Source organism: Oryzias latipes, chromosome 16 (assembly GCF_053564925.1).
Source record: "Oryzias latipes strain Hd-rR chromosome 16, Olatipes_Hd-rR_3.1".
Lineage (NCBI taxonomy): Eukaryota > Metazoa > Chordata > Actinopteri > Beloniformes > Adrianichthyidae > Oryzias > Oryzias latipes.
Window position 1 is genome coordinate 1,129,417 of NC_136252.1, and position 18,258 is coordinate 1,147,674.

The following is an 18,258-nucleotide window of genomic DNA, read 5'->3' on the forward strand; positions in this document are numbered from 1 at the left end:
AATCAGTTCCATCAAGTGTTTTCTACTCCATCAAAGCCAGTGCTGAGAGCAGAGTCTGTCCAGTCGTCTTTCTATGTAGGTTTGAATCCGCTTTAGAGCCCAAAATGTCCACTGGACAGACGCAGTGGACACGGGGACGGCTGCTTCATGCTGTCACTCATACTTTTCTGATGCAGGAAGTCATGGAGATCAGTGGGAGCTTTTCCTGCTGAATCATTCACTGAGACAGATCAAAACTGGGCAAGGCTGCATGTGGGAAATGTTTCCTGGATTTCTGAAACTTCTGTCCAATCAGAAGGTCTGAATACTGTGATGTTGCCTAAGCCTGCTAGAAGGCCCTGCTGACACCAACTCAAAATCTGATTGGTTGAAAGAAATGAATGATCGACAATGATTTTGCATTAGGGGGCCTGCAGAACGGATAGTGAAGGCTTCTTTAGCTCTGACCCTGCCTGGCAACAAGGGACAGCTGAAATGTGATTGGTTAAATGCTCCAATATGAAAACACATGTCTGCATGTCAGCATAACCATAAACACATTTGAGAAAACCATGGTTTATTAGTAGCCATAAACTAATATATGGAAGTTTACACATAAAGCCCTTAAAGGACAAAAAATATTAAACAATAAAAGTATTTTTGGACATCTTCATGTACAGTGAAGACGTCAATGGTGTAAAAGTCCAGGCAGATCAGCAGCCACCACCATGTGGACCATCAGTTACCATCTGAACAACTGATCAACTGAATATGGTTACCAAAAAGATTTGGATATTATGAACTACTGATTTATATATTTTCATGAATAAATGTTGAAATATAAAGAGACATTTTTATTTTTTTTCACAAGTACATTTTTAAAAAGAAGCTTTGAACAAAGACACACACACACACACACATTGTTAAAAATAAAACACCCTTTGTAACAACCTTTGATCCTGTGTCACACCCTTTGTACCACAGGATCCTCTGCTGAAGCAAGTTTACTCAAAGAAAAAAATTAACATAAAAGTTCAATTTGCCATTCTGCTAAATACAATCAGTCCACTTTGGTTAGCCATCAGTCTTTTACTTTTTCCTTCTGTTAATCTATTCCAAAACACTGTTGTGCAGCATAAGATAATATGTGCTTTTGAAATAGCAAACAGAATGTTTTTGATGCTCACATGATGCAGCACCGAGTACAGAACCTCCTGTGATGCAGCCAACAGCTCCTCCACGGGGGACGAAGCGTCCAGACACGCCATTTCTTCCTTTAATAAGTCTTCATAGATTAATTGCAACATGTAAACAGCTGAGAATGTCAGGAAAAGCCTGTAAACACGCCAGCATTTGTGAAATCATCGTTCTGAAATGCAGGCCCTCAAAAAGGCACTTATTAATCAAATGAAATGTCATCAACAACATCCTTTCAGCATAAATACTACCCACAAGAACCAAATGTGTAGCACTTTACTACAAGACATTTACAATAACCTCCATTCATATGTAACCATAGCAAAGGGATGTCTGGTTTTTAGGAGATGTCTGTTGAAAAAATAATAACATATAAGGACTTCAGGGTTAAACAGTGTACTTCACTTGTTTGAGACAATGACGCATTGATAAACGTACCATCACAACTCTTACATTCTTTTGAAAGAACTGATGCTGCAACTAACACGGTAAAGACTGTCGTTTCTGGTTAGCTGATCCAAAATGCAGCCAGATTCACAAAAGCAAAGCACCGGATATCAAGTCTCCAATTAAAAGGAATAAGGAAGAGCTGAGATGAGACTCTGGCTGGAGGGGCAGTGACTTCATCCTGCATGGGTCCTTGCAGCAGCAGTGAAGCCCTCTCATGCTCTACAGGGCGTGCCCTCTTGGTCTTATCTGACTTCCACACTCAGCTCACCGTGGGGCTTCTGAGCAGGACTCCCCCCCAAACACCCCCCCCCCCCCCCCCCCCCCAGTTAGGAAAATGTCAGATCTGGCCAATCCGTGATCTCATCATAAAGGTCCTCAAAGTGGAACCTGGAATTAAACATCTGAGGTATTATGAAACTCATTTTTTGCTTCGTCCAGTAACTTTGAGTGCAGCACAAACAGATTCAGTTCATGGAACATAAACACAGAAGATGTGAGAAAGAATTCAAAAAAACTTCACTACCACACAAATGAAAATGATCAGCTTATTGATTCAACTTACTTCAATCCCTTTAGAAAACTCATTGATTTTAATTCAATAACTACAAACAATAAACTAGAAAGGTGATTAATAGAGAGAAATCTTGATTTTTCTTGTCTAGATCCCTTTGCATTTTCTCCAGGTAGTGAAACAAACAAGGGCAAGGAGAATGCTAGGATAAGGTTGGAGAGTCAGAGAGGGAAGACATGGAGCGCTCAGCTAAAGTCCCGGTCACGGAAGATGAGGGGAGCGATGAGAGTCCAGAGGTAGAGACCCAGGCCCAGCCAGCTGGAGCTCATCTTGACCCACACAGCTGGCATGCTGCTCTGCATGGCGTTTGTGGTTGTGTCTGGTCTGCAGGCAGGGCGCAGAAGAAAGGATAAAGTGAAGGTAAACTACTAGCTGCAGTTCAACACAACTTCACTTTTTGTGAAGCAGTGCGCCCTCTGGTGGTCACACTGAAGACTGAGCAAAAACAATTTCGGAAACTTTTTTTTTTTTACATTTTTGAAACTGAGAATTTTGTTCTTGTTTGTTGAACAACTGCATCTTATTTTGATGCTGTTTTTAATTTACATAATACAGTTGCAAAACTAGTGAAAGGGTTCCTTTGCATTTGCATGCGTCTGGTGGACAGTATCTTCATTTCCATCATCTGTTTATCACTTAACTGGAGCTGCTATGGACTTCACATTAACCGAGTGCTCCTGACAGACAGCTGAACAGGTAGAACTCACAGAGGCTAATAATGAACTTAAAACAGAAACTCCCTGACCTGGACTTCCCTAACTGTCACCTCTGAACCTCTTTGTCCAAAGCACATTAAAGGGGACATACTGGTACCAGTTGGTGAGAGTCATCATGATGTACAAGGAGGCCAGAGACAGATGGAAGTGGAAGAAAGAGTAGCTGTAAGTGACTCCCTCCTCCTCATTGTCGACTGATCTCCGCACGCCGTCTTCTCCCACGTTATCTTCCACAGCCGCCCCCGTGCCCCCCTCCGTCTGCATCAGCTTGTTTACCTGGGTGTTGCTGGATGAACGAATGCTACAAGACAGAAACAGGCAGTTCAAGAAAAGAATAAAAGTCAAATTCTGTTGATAATCTTTCATGTTAAAAACCTACCTGGCATAAAGAGTGCAGAAGAGGAAGATGATCAAACCCACAATCCCCTGAGCGTCCCACCACTGCACCTGTCCCGGGCCTTCCTGACCCGCCTGATTGCTGGTGCTGACATTTGAGACAAGGCTCAGCAAACTGGGATTACACCTGCGATCTATCACAGAAAGAGTGAACAAAAATGAAAATATACTTTGGGAAATCAAAGTTTAAGATATGGTGTTTCTTAAAAGGTGTGAACAGGTATCTTTTCACTCATATAAAAGAAACTATACTCATTAAAAAATGACAAACCAATCTCAAAACCGTTTACTATTTAATCTATCGGGGGATTGATGCATAGACGAAGCATTTAGGCCAACCTACAATATTTTTTAGACCATAGGGCACATTGGATTATGAAAGGCGTTATTTTGGACAAAATAAAAGAATCTTAAGTACACCTTATGGTCTGAAAACAACGCAACTAAATCTGCTTACCTTTCTGATCATAAAACTGCAAGTCATTCAAAACAAAGAGAAAAGTGAAAGAAAACCTTCAGCCAAGGGTAAAGAGAGGAGCTAAAATGCCATCAGCAGACTCACTCGGATTGTTGGTCATTGCAGACCAGGTGACATACATGGTGTAGAGGGAGATGAGTGAAGCCTGGAGCAGACCTGAGTGTGGCTGAACTTCCTGTTTCCAAAAAACAACATTTATAAGACCACTTGGGAGGAAACTGACATAATTATGGGGGATTTTTCAAAGCAGGAATCAAGGCATTTCCCTCACTATAAGCCCCTTAAAAACCGTACTTCTTTCAAAAAACAAAAGAATCTGGAGCGCCTAATCTATGGATTATTTCTGGTTGTGCTTTCTGATGACAAAGTGTTTTTGAGAGGTGTGTAGCGCTCTTTTAAAATGCCTTTTTTTTGCAAATGTGTGAATGTAAACATGCCAGTGTTTTTCAACCTTTTTTGTTTTTCTGGACAAAAGTCCTGCGGCACATCAGCAACCGAAAAAAAAAAAAAAAAAAAGAGAAACAGAGAAACTCTGTATTGATCTGCAGTCTCTCCATGGTCTCACATGCATCTTTTGTAATAATTGAGGCACAAAATATTTGAAGTTGCAGCGGTTTTTCCTCAAAGTTTTCAACAATATGGTTCAACTAAATTAGTTAAAAGTTTGCCCAGGTAGTTGTTTTTCCCTCCAGCTTTTTTTAAATGAAGTTTCATGTAAACCTCATTTAAACTGAATAAAATGACATTTATTTACACTGTAATTTGTTTTTTTATATATTAATTGCCCATCACATTCACCTCCTCCGCTTTTTTTTTTAAATCTGCATCAAAGTCTCTGCTGGATGTTTGTACAAAAGTGTGTTTTGTACAAACCTGACGCTCCCGCCACATGTGGGCGGAGCTACTGCCAACGTTTTTCCTCGCCCTCAGAAAAGACACAGATGCTGAGACATCCGGTGCATTTATTTTGAAGATCTCCACAAAGGCGTTGGCAAACTACTGTGTGAAACCTGAGCCTTTTTTGATGAACATGGAGCTGATATCATAAATGTTTTTAGATCAGTTGAAATGTAATCATTTACCTCGGCACACCTGGTCATCTCTCACACACGCACAGCGGTTGAAAAACACTGCTAACATGCAGCATTGTCAAACAGCCCTTTTCTGTGTCACTAACAACGATGGGAGGTCGTGTAATCACTGCAACGTTTGTTTTAGCAGCTGTTTTTTTCCATGTGGCAAACAAGGTTGGGAGATCCAATCTAATGTGGCTAACGTATAGCATGTTACAAACAACTTCTAGAGTTAAAATGAAGTCAGTTAATAAAGTCTGACTGATGGTCACTGACTCCTTTGTCTCGGTTAATGCAATTCTCGCCTGCCCTAAGGGACATCAATTCAAAAATAGACCATTTACTGACGGTGTGCCCTAAAGGACAGAAAATCCAGTACATACAATCTGATGCTTTACTGAACAAAGAATATTCATGAACTGAATCTAGGCGTTTACCTGAATTTTGGGTAAAATAGAGACAACAGAGATGATGACGCAGAAGATTAGGTTGAGGCTGATGAAGACCTTATGCTCCGTGCAGCCATCCGGCTGAGTGTAGTGCATGTAGAAGAGCACCACAGCGACCAAAGCCAGTGCATAGTGGAGCCCAGTGAACGACAGCAGCCCTGAAGTTGACAAGAACATCCAGTTACATAAATCTGGCTTATGAAGAACAGATACTCCCTTCATTAAACTGAGGGAGACTAAAAATACGAGTTTATCTCATCAGCAAACATTATGAACACATACATAAATGCTAGGATTCATATATGCTATGTTCTAACTATAGTTTTGGGTTTTTTGACTATTGATTACAGAGCTTTTACCTGAGTAGAAATAATACAAATAACTGCCAATTTAGAGCTACACAGTGGAACCTTTTCTGCATCTTACATGTACAAAGCCATATATTTCCAATGCCTTAAAAAGTTTGTTTTGGCCTCAAAATCCCCCAAAAAGTCATATGTAGTCATTGTAGTGTTTTGTTTGGAAAAACATGTTACCTGCAAACCAGCATTTGTTGTCAGTTTCTTCTGCATTTTCTACCCAAGTCTTGTTCCAGGAGTGAGCAAAGTCAATGAGGAGGATGAGCTGAATCAAAATAAAGATGAAGGACCCAACAGCTCCAAAGTAAAACCACACTGTTCAATGCAAAGACAACAGGACACAGGAGTAAGAAGCAGTTACATTAATAATTCTGTTAATGGTTCAAAAAGAAAAGAAAAATTACATATCGAGCTTGGCAAGATACAATGCAGTCTTTCATTAGTGGCTTTCCCATCATTAGCTCTCCTGTGCGTACACAAAAGAATCATGTCATTTGACTGGTGTTTGGATTGTAGTCCACCTAATGATTGTAGGATTCTGTTCCACTATGAGCAACAAATAAAGATCCAAGCAAATCTGCGCTCCTGTTTGTATGGAGAGGAAGAATGAGTAACTTTGCAGCCTCACACCACGGTTCAGACAGCACTGTAACTCTGCCAAGCTCCGCTGCAGCTACGTCTGACTCAGACTCGTCAGTACCAGTGTGAAATGTTCCATCAGGGATGAAAAAAGCTCCCACTGTAATCCCAACCAGGATCAGGAATTTAAAGAACCAGAACCTGAAAATGTGATCATTCACAAATAGTTAGGCAAAGGCCAAACTGCTTGGCAGTTTCTGGATCAACTAACAAAAGAAAGAGCGCTCTTACCCATTCTGAACAGCTGCACGCGGGTCTTTGCTGTTACGAACGCCAATCATTATTGCAGAAAAGAGAAAGAAAAAGCAGGTCATGGCGAAGCACATGCAATACACAGATTTGTAGCCCACAATCACATCACAGTTAACCTGGTTTTCAACACCAGGTATGAAGAAGGATCCTCCCTTGCAAAATCCTGGAATCTATCACAAAGATAAAAAAGGACATGATTTTAAATAAAATTATGTCTCTTCTATATGCATACAGAAAAGAAAAATGTGTACACCGTGCAGATTAGGAGAATGTACAAACTAATCCTGGCAATGCAATTCTCTCCTGTCATTTTGAACATAACACAAGGATGACGAACTCACTTTACGGAGCTGTGCTTCCATTCCAGGAAGGATCATGATGACAGACACCAAGGTTCCCAGAAGCAGAAAGAAAGAAAAAACCAGCCGCGTGATGGTGGAGCTGTTGGAGGAAGGACAGCAGCCGCACAAAAGGCATGGAGCTGAGCCACACAGACAGGAGGCCTGCAGGTAGGAAGGGAAAAATGCAGAAAATGTCAATGGATGTTTGTTACAAAAGTCTGGCATGTAGTTTTTAAAGCGTACAGGTTATTGTGTGCAACTATAGCATAAAGGGTAATAAAAACACAAAAAAATAAATTCACAAGTATTCAAATATAGATATAAAACACAAACGTTAAAAGCCCACTGTACAATTCACAAATGTAATGCGTGTAATATCCTTATTAATCTTTTAGAACGTGAGGCTTTGTACTCTTGGAGTCTTTTACTTCTAAATAATATATGAACGCAAAGGGACCAGCACCTTGTACCAAACACAGTATACATTTATGGATCTGTTAAGATGAAGAAGTGAAAAAAAGTCTTCAAATCTCAGACCAGAATGCAAGCCTTTCTGTGTGAGAACGTGTTCAGAAATGTGAAAGCTATATTCCTTGTAACAATATTGCATTTAAAAACGAGTTTGACTAAACAAATGCTCTGTGAGGTTAAAAAATATACAAGCGACATGAATCAAAAGTATTACTTTTCTTCATAGTGAAGAAAAGTCTAAACTGTGAGATTTACAGAAATGATCATGTATACTTTTCAGAACAAATGCATATATGCACATTAACATTTTCAAACCTGAGACCCGTACTATAATACCAAAAGTCTCCATTAGCAACATGAGGCACAATGTGTACTAAAACAAACACATGAAGCGGTTTGGCTCTCTCTCTAGATAGGTTTAGGATAATTGTGCACATTGGATTTCTCACTGCTTAAAGCTGGGTTAACCAGTTCAAAATGATGGAATAATACTGTCGTTACTCAATTTGACAATGACTAAATGTAGGTTAAATGTGACTGGATTTGACAATCGATCGTTAATAAAAGACAGATAGATGGCATGGAATCAAGTTTACACAATGATTGTTTCTAAAGTTCTTAGCACACAGTGCGACACATTTGTCTTTTTGTTATTTGTATATCAGCTAATGCTAACCTGGGTTACAGCTATCGTTGGGTTGTTCAAACAGCCTGCTCCTGGCAGTAAATGGTTATTTACTAACCAATTAGTCTGTTGACGCCTTTTTAAAATTGTATATATGAGCAAAACATAAGTTACGCTGTAATGAAAAATTAAAATACAAAAAAGCAGCTGTGTTTACCAACGTTAGCTAATAGTCGATGTTCCGTCAGTAGCCTTAGTTCGACCATTCGGTTTATCATACTACATTAAAAAACAACCTTGAAATTGAAACGTAAGATCACTACGGGATTAATAAAACATACTTACGCAGCTAGCTAAAGAGCATAAGGCAAGACAAGCTCCCATTTTGGCATTCAAAGTGTTCTGCTCTGTGTTTTTCTGCTTAAGTACTTCTACTTCTTTAGCCTAGCTAGCGCTACAACTACAGCTCCAGGCCGCGCCCACAACGACTGAGACCAGGAAATCACTGTCAGATTTTCAAAATAAAGGTCTCTTCAGCTGAATGCTCTTCGTTGTCATTATTCAGAGGTCCATTTAATTTGTGTGCTTGAATACATAAATATATATTCCTCTTACAAATTTATCACCCTAAAGATATTTATATGGGGTAAACTGTTTTCATTTTTCTTTTTTTACTTACAATGTCTATTTTCCAATTGTACAAAACTGTTTTTTCATTTACTTTAAGCTGATTGGTTTGACCCCATACATGTCTAATTTAATTTTTATATCTATGGACAATGAACAAACCATTCTGAAATCAGTGTTAAAGCTGCATCTTTTTATAGAGGCCACTGTTAATTTTGGATAACTGAAACAATGTGTTCATTTACTAGTAGTGCATATGCTCTTACACAAATAAGAGAAAGTAGTTTGCCAACAAATCAACATGAGTTACATGAAAAATATTAAAATTGATATTTTAATAAAGAAAAAATGGCTCCTGAATTACGACAGTATAGCAAGTGTGTTTTGCTTATTTATTTATCTCTACATGTCTGTCAGCAAACCATGTTTCCGAGAGGTAACCAGCTGCAGACAAGCTTTGATGTTTCCTGCTGTGTCTCAGACACAGCTTCCATTAGCCTCCATGTTTGACTTCTGTTTGGCGCGTGCAGTTCTAACACTCCCTGTGATTGGTCGACCTGAACCAACGGCTGCATGGCATGCGACGCTGGTGACGTCAGGTGAAGTGCTTTGTGCGCGAAGGTGCAGATGTTGGCGGTCTGACCAGAGACAAGAAGCAGCTAGAGTTCAAGTTGTTTCTTTAAGCTGAACTGCCTTTGACGGTAAGAACAATACTCGAATTCAAAGAGTTATCCAGCTTTCTATATCTCTGGAAAACACCTGTTATTATTGAACTATATTCTTAGAACTTGTTAAAGTTTTAAGGAAGTTTTCAGGATCTACAAAGTTACTGTAGCTGTGTGGAAAAAAGCTAGATACGAGATTAAAACTGGCAGGAAGCTAATAAAAATCAACTAACGGTTAACGGCTTAACATTTTTTTTTACTCAGAATTAGGTTAATTTTGCCATGTTTATATTATTAAGTAAATGTAATCAGTTTTTCTTATTATGCTTCTTTGGTCAAGTGTTTTGTTTCCTCCGTTTATTTGAGCTTTCTGCTCTTTGAGGCTGTTTCTGGCTTTAAAATGGAGCCTTCTGCCTGTTAAACCGTTGTCGTGCCCCTCCCCCAGCATTTGTGCAAAGCTGCATCGACTTTTACCCCTAGGGGTAACTCGCATGTTGGCATTGTGGTAGAACTGCCTGCTTTTTGTGGGTTTGCAGATGTTGTTATGTCATGCTGTGTGGTCACTAGAAACCACTTTTTATTATATTGTGTTGATGGATAATTTCCCACGTGAGGAGGCTGTTGTGGGAAGGAATGATGTTTTACAGCATCAGTAAAAATAATTCAGAACTACTTTATAAATCCATCTAACTTGACTCTTCTTGTCCTCTTGTTTTTTGAAGCATCACAATCAAACGGATTTCTGACTAAAATGGCAAACTCCAGTGGTGAGTGGGAACCTTCAATAAGCATGTGTGCACAATCAAAGATGTTCACTCTGCTGTTTGGAAAGGGTGTTGTGCTTTTACCTTGTAGATGTTTTAGTGAAATCAACAATATGCTGGGAGAAAAATGTAAAAGAAAGTCATAAATAGCATCAAACATTAACATTTGGTCAGACTATAGCAGAAGTTTTGATCATGAACAAAAGGACATCAATCCAACATCTGTTCATATGATAAAAGGCCCAAAATGACTGTTGGCTGACTCAAAATGTTTCATTTGATAGACTTTCAAGTGAAGGAGCTGAACAAGCGTGCATCAGGTCAAGCTTTTGAGGTCATCCTGAGCCCCTCAACTCCAGACACCAAGGTGGATTTCCCCTTGTCCCCCAATAAGAAAAAGGAAACATCACTGGATGAGATTAAGAGGAAACTGGAAGCTGCAGAAGAAAGACGCAAGGTATTTACAGCAACGAAATGAACTAACTGCAGAAAAGGTCAGATTGGATGTAAATTTCTAGTATCATGGAAGTGAAAAGAGCTCTTTTCTTTCTCCATAGAGCCATGAGGCAGAAGTGCTGAAACATCTTGCTGAGAAACGTGAGCACGAGAAGGAGGTCATACAGAAAGCTATGGAGGAGAGCTCCAACTTCAGCAAGCTGGCACAGGAGAAACTCAACCAGAAGATGGAGGCAAACAAAGAGAACCGCTCCGCTCGGATGGCGGCCCTCAACGAGAAGTTCAAAGAGAAGGTAAGCGCCAGAGGCCCCAGCAGACGCTTCTGAGACTGATGGTGAAGAAGGAAAAGGTTTATAATGAATTAATTGCTGCACTCTCCAAACTCTGAACAGGACAAAAAGCTCCAAGAGGTGAGGAAGAACAAGGAGTCAATGAAAGACCCGGAGAATTAAACTATTCATCACAACAGCAGCCTGTACATGTTCAAAGATAAGCTACGTTTTTGCAGAAATCTTCTCCGTAAACTGTCACTGTAGATGGAATGATACCAGTTAAGGATGGATGCTAAACATTTGTAATCCTCCCGATTTCTCTTTGGCAGCTGGCTTTACAGTATCTTATCTTATTGTTTTGATAGAGACATTTGCTAGAAGTAAAAATGTTAATAAGGCTGGAAGTCTGACTAAGAATGTTTTATCTTCAGGATTCCTATGGGACTGTTGAACATATCTGTATTAGTCAAAAATAAATTATCTTACTTTTATTTCATGATCAACGTCAGTTATAACTGACCCCATGTTTCACTTCTTACTGTTGCATGTCTGTTAATAAATATTTTTGATACTGCTGACCCCTAGTGGCCGTTTTGTTCAGTGACTCAGTGGACGTTTCCAGAATAACTGAAGAAAACCTAATTACTGCATTTGTAGCTCTATTAATAATTGATTTTTAAAATAATTGTTTTAAATGTTGTAACAACATTTAACATTCAAGATAAACACTTAGCTCTGCAGAATAGGATAATTAACCCAGAAAGGTTTATTTAAATATAATACAGTTTAAATGGCAGTTTTATTACTATAGTAAACATTTATAAAGAAAAGGGGCTTATAATGCCACATTTATTTAAGAAAGTAGGTAAATGTCTAAATAAACTGATGTTAGTAATTGTTGGGGGAAAAATTAAAAGACGGTTAGATTAAATTTCAAAAGTTGGGCATGCTTTAAAATTATCTTGAATAAAAAACACTTTACTGGAAAAAAAACTGTCCAGTGTAAAATGAGTATCAGGTTTCAATTTAAGGTCAGCACTTCCACAGAGACTCAGCTGATCATGAACGTCACCTCATTCATTCTATTGATCTGTTTTAACCTTTGTGCTATCCATGGGGTCCAGATGACCCCCCCCCCCCCCCCTTACATGGACGTGTTCTCCCTACCATGACAAAGGTGGATAAAGGTGGAAAGATTTCATGTAATCCATGGACACCAGTGAAGATCACAAATCATTGAAGAAAAAAGGTTCAGAGCACTGTCTAGTGGGTCTAGATGACCCAACTCCCAATGGTAAAGTGCCTAGGATAGGACAAGGGTTAAACTAACGTTACAGTTTAAAAACGCTTATCAACAAAGTCATTAATTTTAAACATTTTCGAAAGTCTGAAATCAACACTTTCATTTCAGGGGTCCTGAGCTGAGACTTTAGTGGCCTAAGAACAAAGAAATGAAACCTGAATTCCTGGTTAAATCGGATTAATTGACAAGTGAATGTATCAGATCCTAATGTGAATACTTTGACTTTGTTATAGTTGACTGACACATGGATTTGGCATGTGGATAAAATTGCCTCAGTGATGGTAACGGAGTAGAGTCACACGTTTTTTTGTTTTTTTTTTGACAGGCTTTTGGAATAGGAAACTACGGAGCCCGTGACCTGACATGGGTGGAAAAAAAATGACATCATTCCCACAGATTGATTAAATCATTGCCTCAAAATATGTATTCGTTCGTTTAAAATGAAGAAAATCCTAAAATCTGACTTTATTTGCATGAACCAGAAGTAGTTACTTGTTGTGCAGTTTCCTTTCTGGCTAGCCACAATATTGTGAAAAAACGAAGCCAATCTTCTCATCCACTTTGTTAGATTTGTGTATTTACACCGTTTCCATTAAATCCTTTTTGTGAATAAACCCGAACCAACTCATGCAATATGTTATTCAAAAACACGGATGTAAATAATACTTGGATTTACAGCAGAGACTTTCCGATTTCTGTGTGTGCATGTCTCATTACAATGTACTGAAGACACCGATGATGCTTAGAGATCAGATTGATTTATTTTAAAAAGCTCACTAGTATCGGTAATCATGTCTCCAAGTCTGGGTTCATGAAATCAGTCAGAGTCAGTCAGAGTATGTGAGCTCCACTCCTGCTGCATAGTCACTTTCCATCGCTACTTCCGTGTTTCTGTGACCCGCATTAGTCCGAGAGGGGGAAAAAAAGCAAGAATCATACTACAGGATCTTTTTCTTATTGTCAAAAGTAAAATAAGATTTTGGAGGCCCGAGGTGACTGCCTCCCCATCCCACAGCGGCTCTCTGTCTGCTGGTCAGCAAGCGTCCCGGTCATAGGAGCTTAGAGCTCCGCCGGAGCAGCCGTCTCAGTGTGCTCCACTGCCAGAGCTGGCTTTGCTGCTCCAGGAGCAGCCGTCCAACCAGCCGCCCGGGGGCCGCCCAGTGCAGAGATTACCGTGCTGCAGTAAACGGAAACATCAATGTTGCAGTGGCAAAATATATTTTATTTAAAATACAGTTATTTACGGTAAATATGTAACCGAAAGCATTTACGTTTATTTCCAGTGTAAAATATGGGGTGTGTAAAAGGTCCCAATTATTTTGAGGGAACACATTTTCCATGTCAGGTCACGGCTCTGTAGAAAACAAGGCAGGAGTTCTCCAAAAAATTAAGATCCACAAACAATTTCATGTGCTACAGTCTAAATATCTCATTTGGTTATTAATCTTGAAAATATGACTCTGTATTTATGTTCATCCCTAAATGATCTGCATTTAAGACTTCTTGGTTCTTCCAGATGTAGCCTTTGTTTGTTGGCCCAGTTTTTTTCTTTTGTTATTTTTAACGAGTAAAGCCTCAAAAATTTTAATAAAATATTGAGAACATCATAAACATTTTTGGTGGAGTAACTATTAATCGATGAATTGATTTCTATTCCGAGTTTCGTATCAGAATGATCTGTCTGAGGCAGAATCAAATCGAATCAACCAATCCCATTATAAATCGTTTCAAAATGAGATAAGTTAATAATCAAATGTAATTTGGAAAATACAATTTTGAATTTGAGACACAATAGATTTATTAATGAAACATAAAAACGACCAAGTGCATCTCAGTGAACAACACACATGTGATGACATCATCAAACACGGATCAGTCCATCATTGCAGTCCAATGTGTGGACAGACTTTGAATAAAGTCATGTGACCATCCAGTGTCTAGAATGTCCTAAGAATGTTCCCTTTGGATTCTTTGGATGTGGAAAAACAACAGTGGTGAACTTTAGGGAACTAACATGTGAATGGATTTGACATTCATTCTAGTTTACTTGTTGGTTTGGACACAGATTTCATTTCCACTTGATGATCTGGAAGAAATCCAAGAATCTGGAAAACTGTTCAGTAGCAGGAATTTCTGTCTGAGTCTGACTGCTGGAAGTTTGGATGAAGATGTCAGGGATCCATTATCGGTCAGAGAATTGGATCAAATTGATTTGTTTAAAATGAAGCAAAATCGAAATTGAATCGAATCAGCAAACATAAATATTGAATTGAACTCTTCTTAAAATCAATCTTTAAAATACTTTGACAAATATCTATCTATCTATATAGCCAGGCTGTGTCCCACAGGGGTCGCCACAGCAAAACAACCTCTCTTTCAAGGATGAGTCGCATGGTAAACTTGGCAACATTTTACACCGGATGCCCTTCCTGACGCAACCCTCTCAATGTATCCGGGCTTGGGACCTGCACAGAAGTAGAGAAGGGAATAGGGAGCAGCCCGGATTCGAACCCTGGTTTCACGGACAAAAGGCGCCGCAAACCAGCACGAGCTAAACCGGCTCCCATGCATTTTCTAATTTTATATATATATATATATATATATATATATATATATATATATATATATATATATATATATATATATATATATATATATATATATATATAAAATAATAATTTTGGGTGTCAGTTATTAATAGAAACATCCATTTGAGGAAAAAACTCACACTCAGAATCAAGGGTACAAAGCAAAGTAAAAAGATTGCAATGTCTTATACTTGTCTTAGACTCTTACAAAAAATGGTTTTGTTAATGCTATAAAATGAAATATAAGCAAAACAAGTTAGAAAAAATCCACAGAAAAGGAAACATTTGCAAATAGTCTGTGGGAGGAAAAAGAAAAAGAGAAAAAAGAAACAAATGGTTAACGAAGGGTTTGGTCAGGAATCCAGGTTTGAAACCAGGAGGACATGGAATGTTTTGGAAGAATGTGTTTTTTGGGGGGTTAAAAGAACTTTAGAATCATGTTATTTTATCATGCAAAAATACAATTAGCAACCACAGAATGTATGGATGTTTTGAAAAAACATTAAAGAAATGTAGCAACTAAATAGCAAATGAACAGTTCTGCATTTTGCAGCCACTGGAAAAAATTGAGAAGATGTAAGAAAATGATATTTGCATAAAAAAACCTGTTTGTCATGTGAAATGCTTACTGAAAAGAGTAAAAGAAGCTGCGTTAGAGGGAATTCGCTAGTTCAAATACATAGTAAACATAGCTGGAAACTTCCAATGGTCTGACAATATTTCATTGTCTTGAAAGAGTTTGCAGAAGTGAATTTGTGGTTGTGTTGCTTCACAAAGGCTCCAAGTGCTGCACAGTACTTCTTTTATTGTGTGTTAGAAGGAAACTGCTGGACTCGTTTGGTTCCCCAGAGCTGCTTTCCTCGCCTCTCTGGCCACAAAACCTGGCACAGCTTCAACTGTCATACGTGCCACTGGCGTCTCATTTTTACTACAACTGATGCTTTCTCAGTTAAGGAAGCAGATCTTTCTAGAATGGGAAAACACCTTAGAGCATGGAGGCATTGTTTTCACAGACACAACCTGAACTTGTTTCTGTGAGGAAAAAAAGCTGAGCAGGATGGATGGAATCAACAAACAATGGAGACCTTTCAAAAATGCAAAGACCAACAAGGGAAACTCTGTTAGCCAAAGCAAAACAAGGCAGTGTTGTGTGGGCCATCATACTGACCACAGTGGCCAAGCAGGGACATTACCGTTTAGGTCTCTAAATACCATCCAGATACTCTGAGAGGGGTTTTAAAGACTGGACTCGTTGAAATATTGGCTGCTAAAATAAACACACATCTAGTACAGATTTAAAGACCCACTTCAATCATTCTTCGATCTTTTGTAAAAGCATTCCCAGTGGTCTTTTGATAATGATTTTACAGTTTTAGGCAAAATCAAAAAACAGATGTCGTCTTCTAGGACACAGATCATCGGAAATCCCCTCTGAGCTGTGGTTGGTGCAGAGTAAGCCTGCCCTGACTTCCCACGATCCCGTTGTTTACACTTTCTCCTGTTGTGAATGGTATTCTGCTACTGATTCTCAATGATTTGAATAAAGAAATACTCAGTAGTATAATGGTGCATTCACACTGGACGCAATTCATGAATCAGGGGAGTTGAGTTTCAATATTGAGTCAATGTGCAGACACGATCTGAGGTCCTGCAGCACCATTTGGGCATTGGGTGCGGCGCAGCAAGTTTGAGGCGCCAATCAGGGACTCAGCAGTCCCATTTACCATTGGGCGAAGGTGAGATACACCCTGGAAAGGTCACCAGCGGTTGAGCCCCCCTATATTGGCACCTGCGGTCGGGCGGCGGCGTTCGCTTGCTCCAGCCTCTTTGACAGGCTGGCGACCTGTACCATTTTCGGCCAACAGTAACCAAGACATCTTCCAGCAACTCAGCGTAGCGAGCAAGCAGAGGAAGGGGATCGAACCCCGCTACTCAGGGTCCAGCAGTCAAAACAAAAATAAAAAGACCCCCGGTTTTATATTTCCTCTCTCGGGCTAATGATCAAACTGGGCCACAGACAGACAGAAGTGAGATTTAAAGCTGCTGTAACCCAGGCGCAGCTCCCGCAGCTGGGGTGAAGTGCACTGAGAGAGACTCCGAAGGGTCTGGTCAACCCAGACATGGTGACGTGCTTGCTGGTGCCTCTGTAGAGCTCTCCAAAACATATCAACCCAAGCTACTCGCTCAACATCATGCATGTTTTCCATGATGTAGCAACTTAGGTCCAGACAAACGTTGTAGTTGCTCAGCAGCCGGGTCGTCAAGGTGTTAAAGTTACAAGCAGCAATGTTGACGGGCGTCAACAGAGAGACGGCAGACGCAAATTTGATGCGCAAATCACGTCCGATGTGAATGCAGCATTAGTCTTAATTTTCTTTATATATGTCTTCCATCATGAGAAAAATGCTACAATAACATGTTAAAAGCACCAAAAAGTGTGGATTTAAACTGATCATTTTATTGACCACACGGAGGCCAGAAGCACAATACTGTTTCAAAGAACAGGATGGTGCATTCGCTGAACCTAATATGAGGTAACATCAGTTAGATGGTGTATAGGGTAAGGAATCTGTTAATAAGAAACATATTCATAAAGACAAAGTTAAAAAATGAATACAACATTTAATTTTATGTTTAACATGTTTGTTGTGAATACCATTTGTCTTTTGTTTTGAATACGACTTTTCTTTGTCTTGAATACGAAATTTCCCTTAAACCCACTGTCAAAAATGTGTCATAGGGTCACAGGTCTATCTATACATTGAGACCCGAAACATAGACTGTTCAAATTTGCGCACGTGTATTGACGATTATTTATTAATCTAAAATAAAATAGAACTTTTTAGAATGTTATTGATCCCATTATGGGGAAATTACCCTGTTTCTATAGCTCTGTTGAAATTGGAATGAAACAGATATTACAGGAATCTGATTTTATTGGTGCCAGGCGACAGCAGCTGATTGTGTTAACTGGGGGGCGCCCACACTTACAGGGCTCGAGAAGCGTGCGCTTGTTGACACTGCTGCTTGAATGGCTGTTAAACTCTATGATAGTTTAATAAATGAGACTCAAGCGCATGCTGACTCAGTTGAATCAATCTTTAGGGACTCAATGTATATGCCTTTGACCCCGTGACGTATTTTTGACAGGTTGTTATGAGGGGAAATTTTGTATTCAAGACAAACAAGAATCGTATTCAAAACAGACATGTCAAACATAAAACTAAATGTTGTATTCATAATTTTTATTCTAAATTGGGCACAAAGTATTATTTTGTGCACAATGTTGTTATTTATGCATCCGTTTTTAATTGACAGCTATCTAAATGGTGTGTGCTTCCAGCAGAGATGCACACAGGTGTGATGCACGTGGGAGCAGGAACGATGACATGTGAAGAGGTCAGCGTTACACAACTTGTCTGTGAAGGCCCTGTCAGCTCAAGTAAAGCATCCATTTAACCCCTCAGCACAGGGGGATTAAGACACGGTCAACACAATTGGCCCAATTTAACACCTACACTTCAAGTAGTAGCTACTAAAAGTCATTATGACATCATCAGCAGTATTTCAAACAGCTAAATGCCGTC

The 18,258-nt window shown here is 39.3% G+C and overlaps 2 protein-coding genes across 2 annotated transcripts; one reads left to right on the forward strand and one right to left on the reverse strand.

The window, feature by feature from the left end:
- Positions 1-539: 539 nt before the first annotated feature.
- On the reverse strand, positions 540-8,498 carry serinc2l (serine incorporator 2, like). Its single transcript, XM_004084232.5, has 10 exons — positions 8,342-8,498; positions 6,901-7,062; positions 6,539-6,729; positions 6,369-6,448; positions 5,846-5,983; positions 5,298-5,467; positions 3,872-3,962; positions 3,293-3,443; positions 3,005-3,214; positions 540-2,521 (listed from the first exon to the last, which is right to left on the reverse strand). Exons 1-10 carry the CDS (start codon positions 8,378-8,380, stop codon positions 2,383-2,385), a joined length of 1,371 nt encoding a protein of 456 aa, XP_004084280.1. The 5' UTR covers positions 8,381-8,498; the 3' UTR covers positions 540-2,382.
- Positions 8,499-9,166: 668 nt separating this feature from the next.
- On the forward strand, positions 9,167-11,358 carry LOC101174071 (stathmin). The gene is made up of 5 exons (XM_004084233.4): positions 9,167-9,324; positions 10,011-10,055; positions 10,337-10,509; positions 10,610-10,801; positions 10,901-11,358. The coding sequence occupies exons 2-5, from the start codon at positions 10,040-10,042 to the stop codon at positions 10,958-10,960; spliced, it is 441 nt and encodes a 146-aa protein (XP_004084281.1). The 5' UTR covers positions 9,167-9,324; positions 10,011-10,039; the 3' UTR covers positions 10,961-11,358.
- The last annotated feature ends 6,900 nt before the right edge of the window (positions 11,359-18,258 follow it).

Bases quoted from the DNA above. Each gene is read 5' to 3' on its own strand.
- serinc2l (XM_004084232.5), bottom strand. From the start codon at position 8,380: ATGGGAGCTTGTCTTGCCTTATGCTCTTTAGCTAGCTGC. The intron at 3,963-5,297 runs GTAAACGCCTAG...TTTTGGAAACAG, and splicing joins CTATTTTACCCAAAATTCAG to GAAGTTCAGCCACACTCAGG. The intron at 3,444-3,871 runs GTGAGTCTGCTG...TTTCTGTGATAG, and splicing joins TGCAATGACCAACAATCCGA to ATCGCAGGTGTAATCCCAGT.
- LOC101174071 (XM_004084233.4), top strand. The intron at 10,510-10,609 runs GTATTTACAGCA...CTTTCTCCATAG, and splicing joins CTGCAGAAGAAAGACGCAAG to AGCCATGAGGCAGAAGTGCT. The intron at 10,802-10,900 runs GTAAGCGCCAGA...AACTCTGAACAG, and splicing joins ACGAGAAGTTCAAAGAGAAG to GACAAAAAGCTCCAAGAGGT.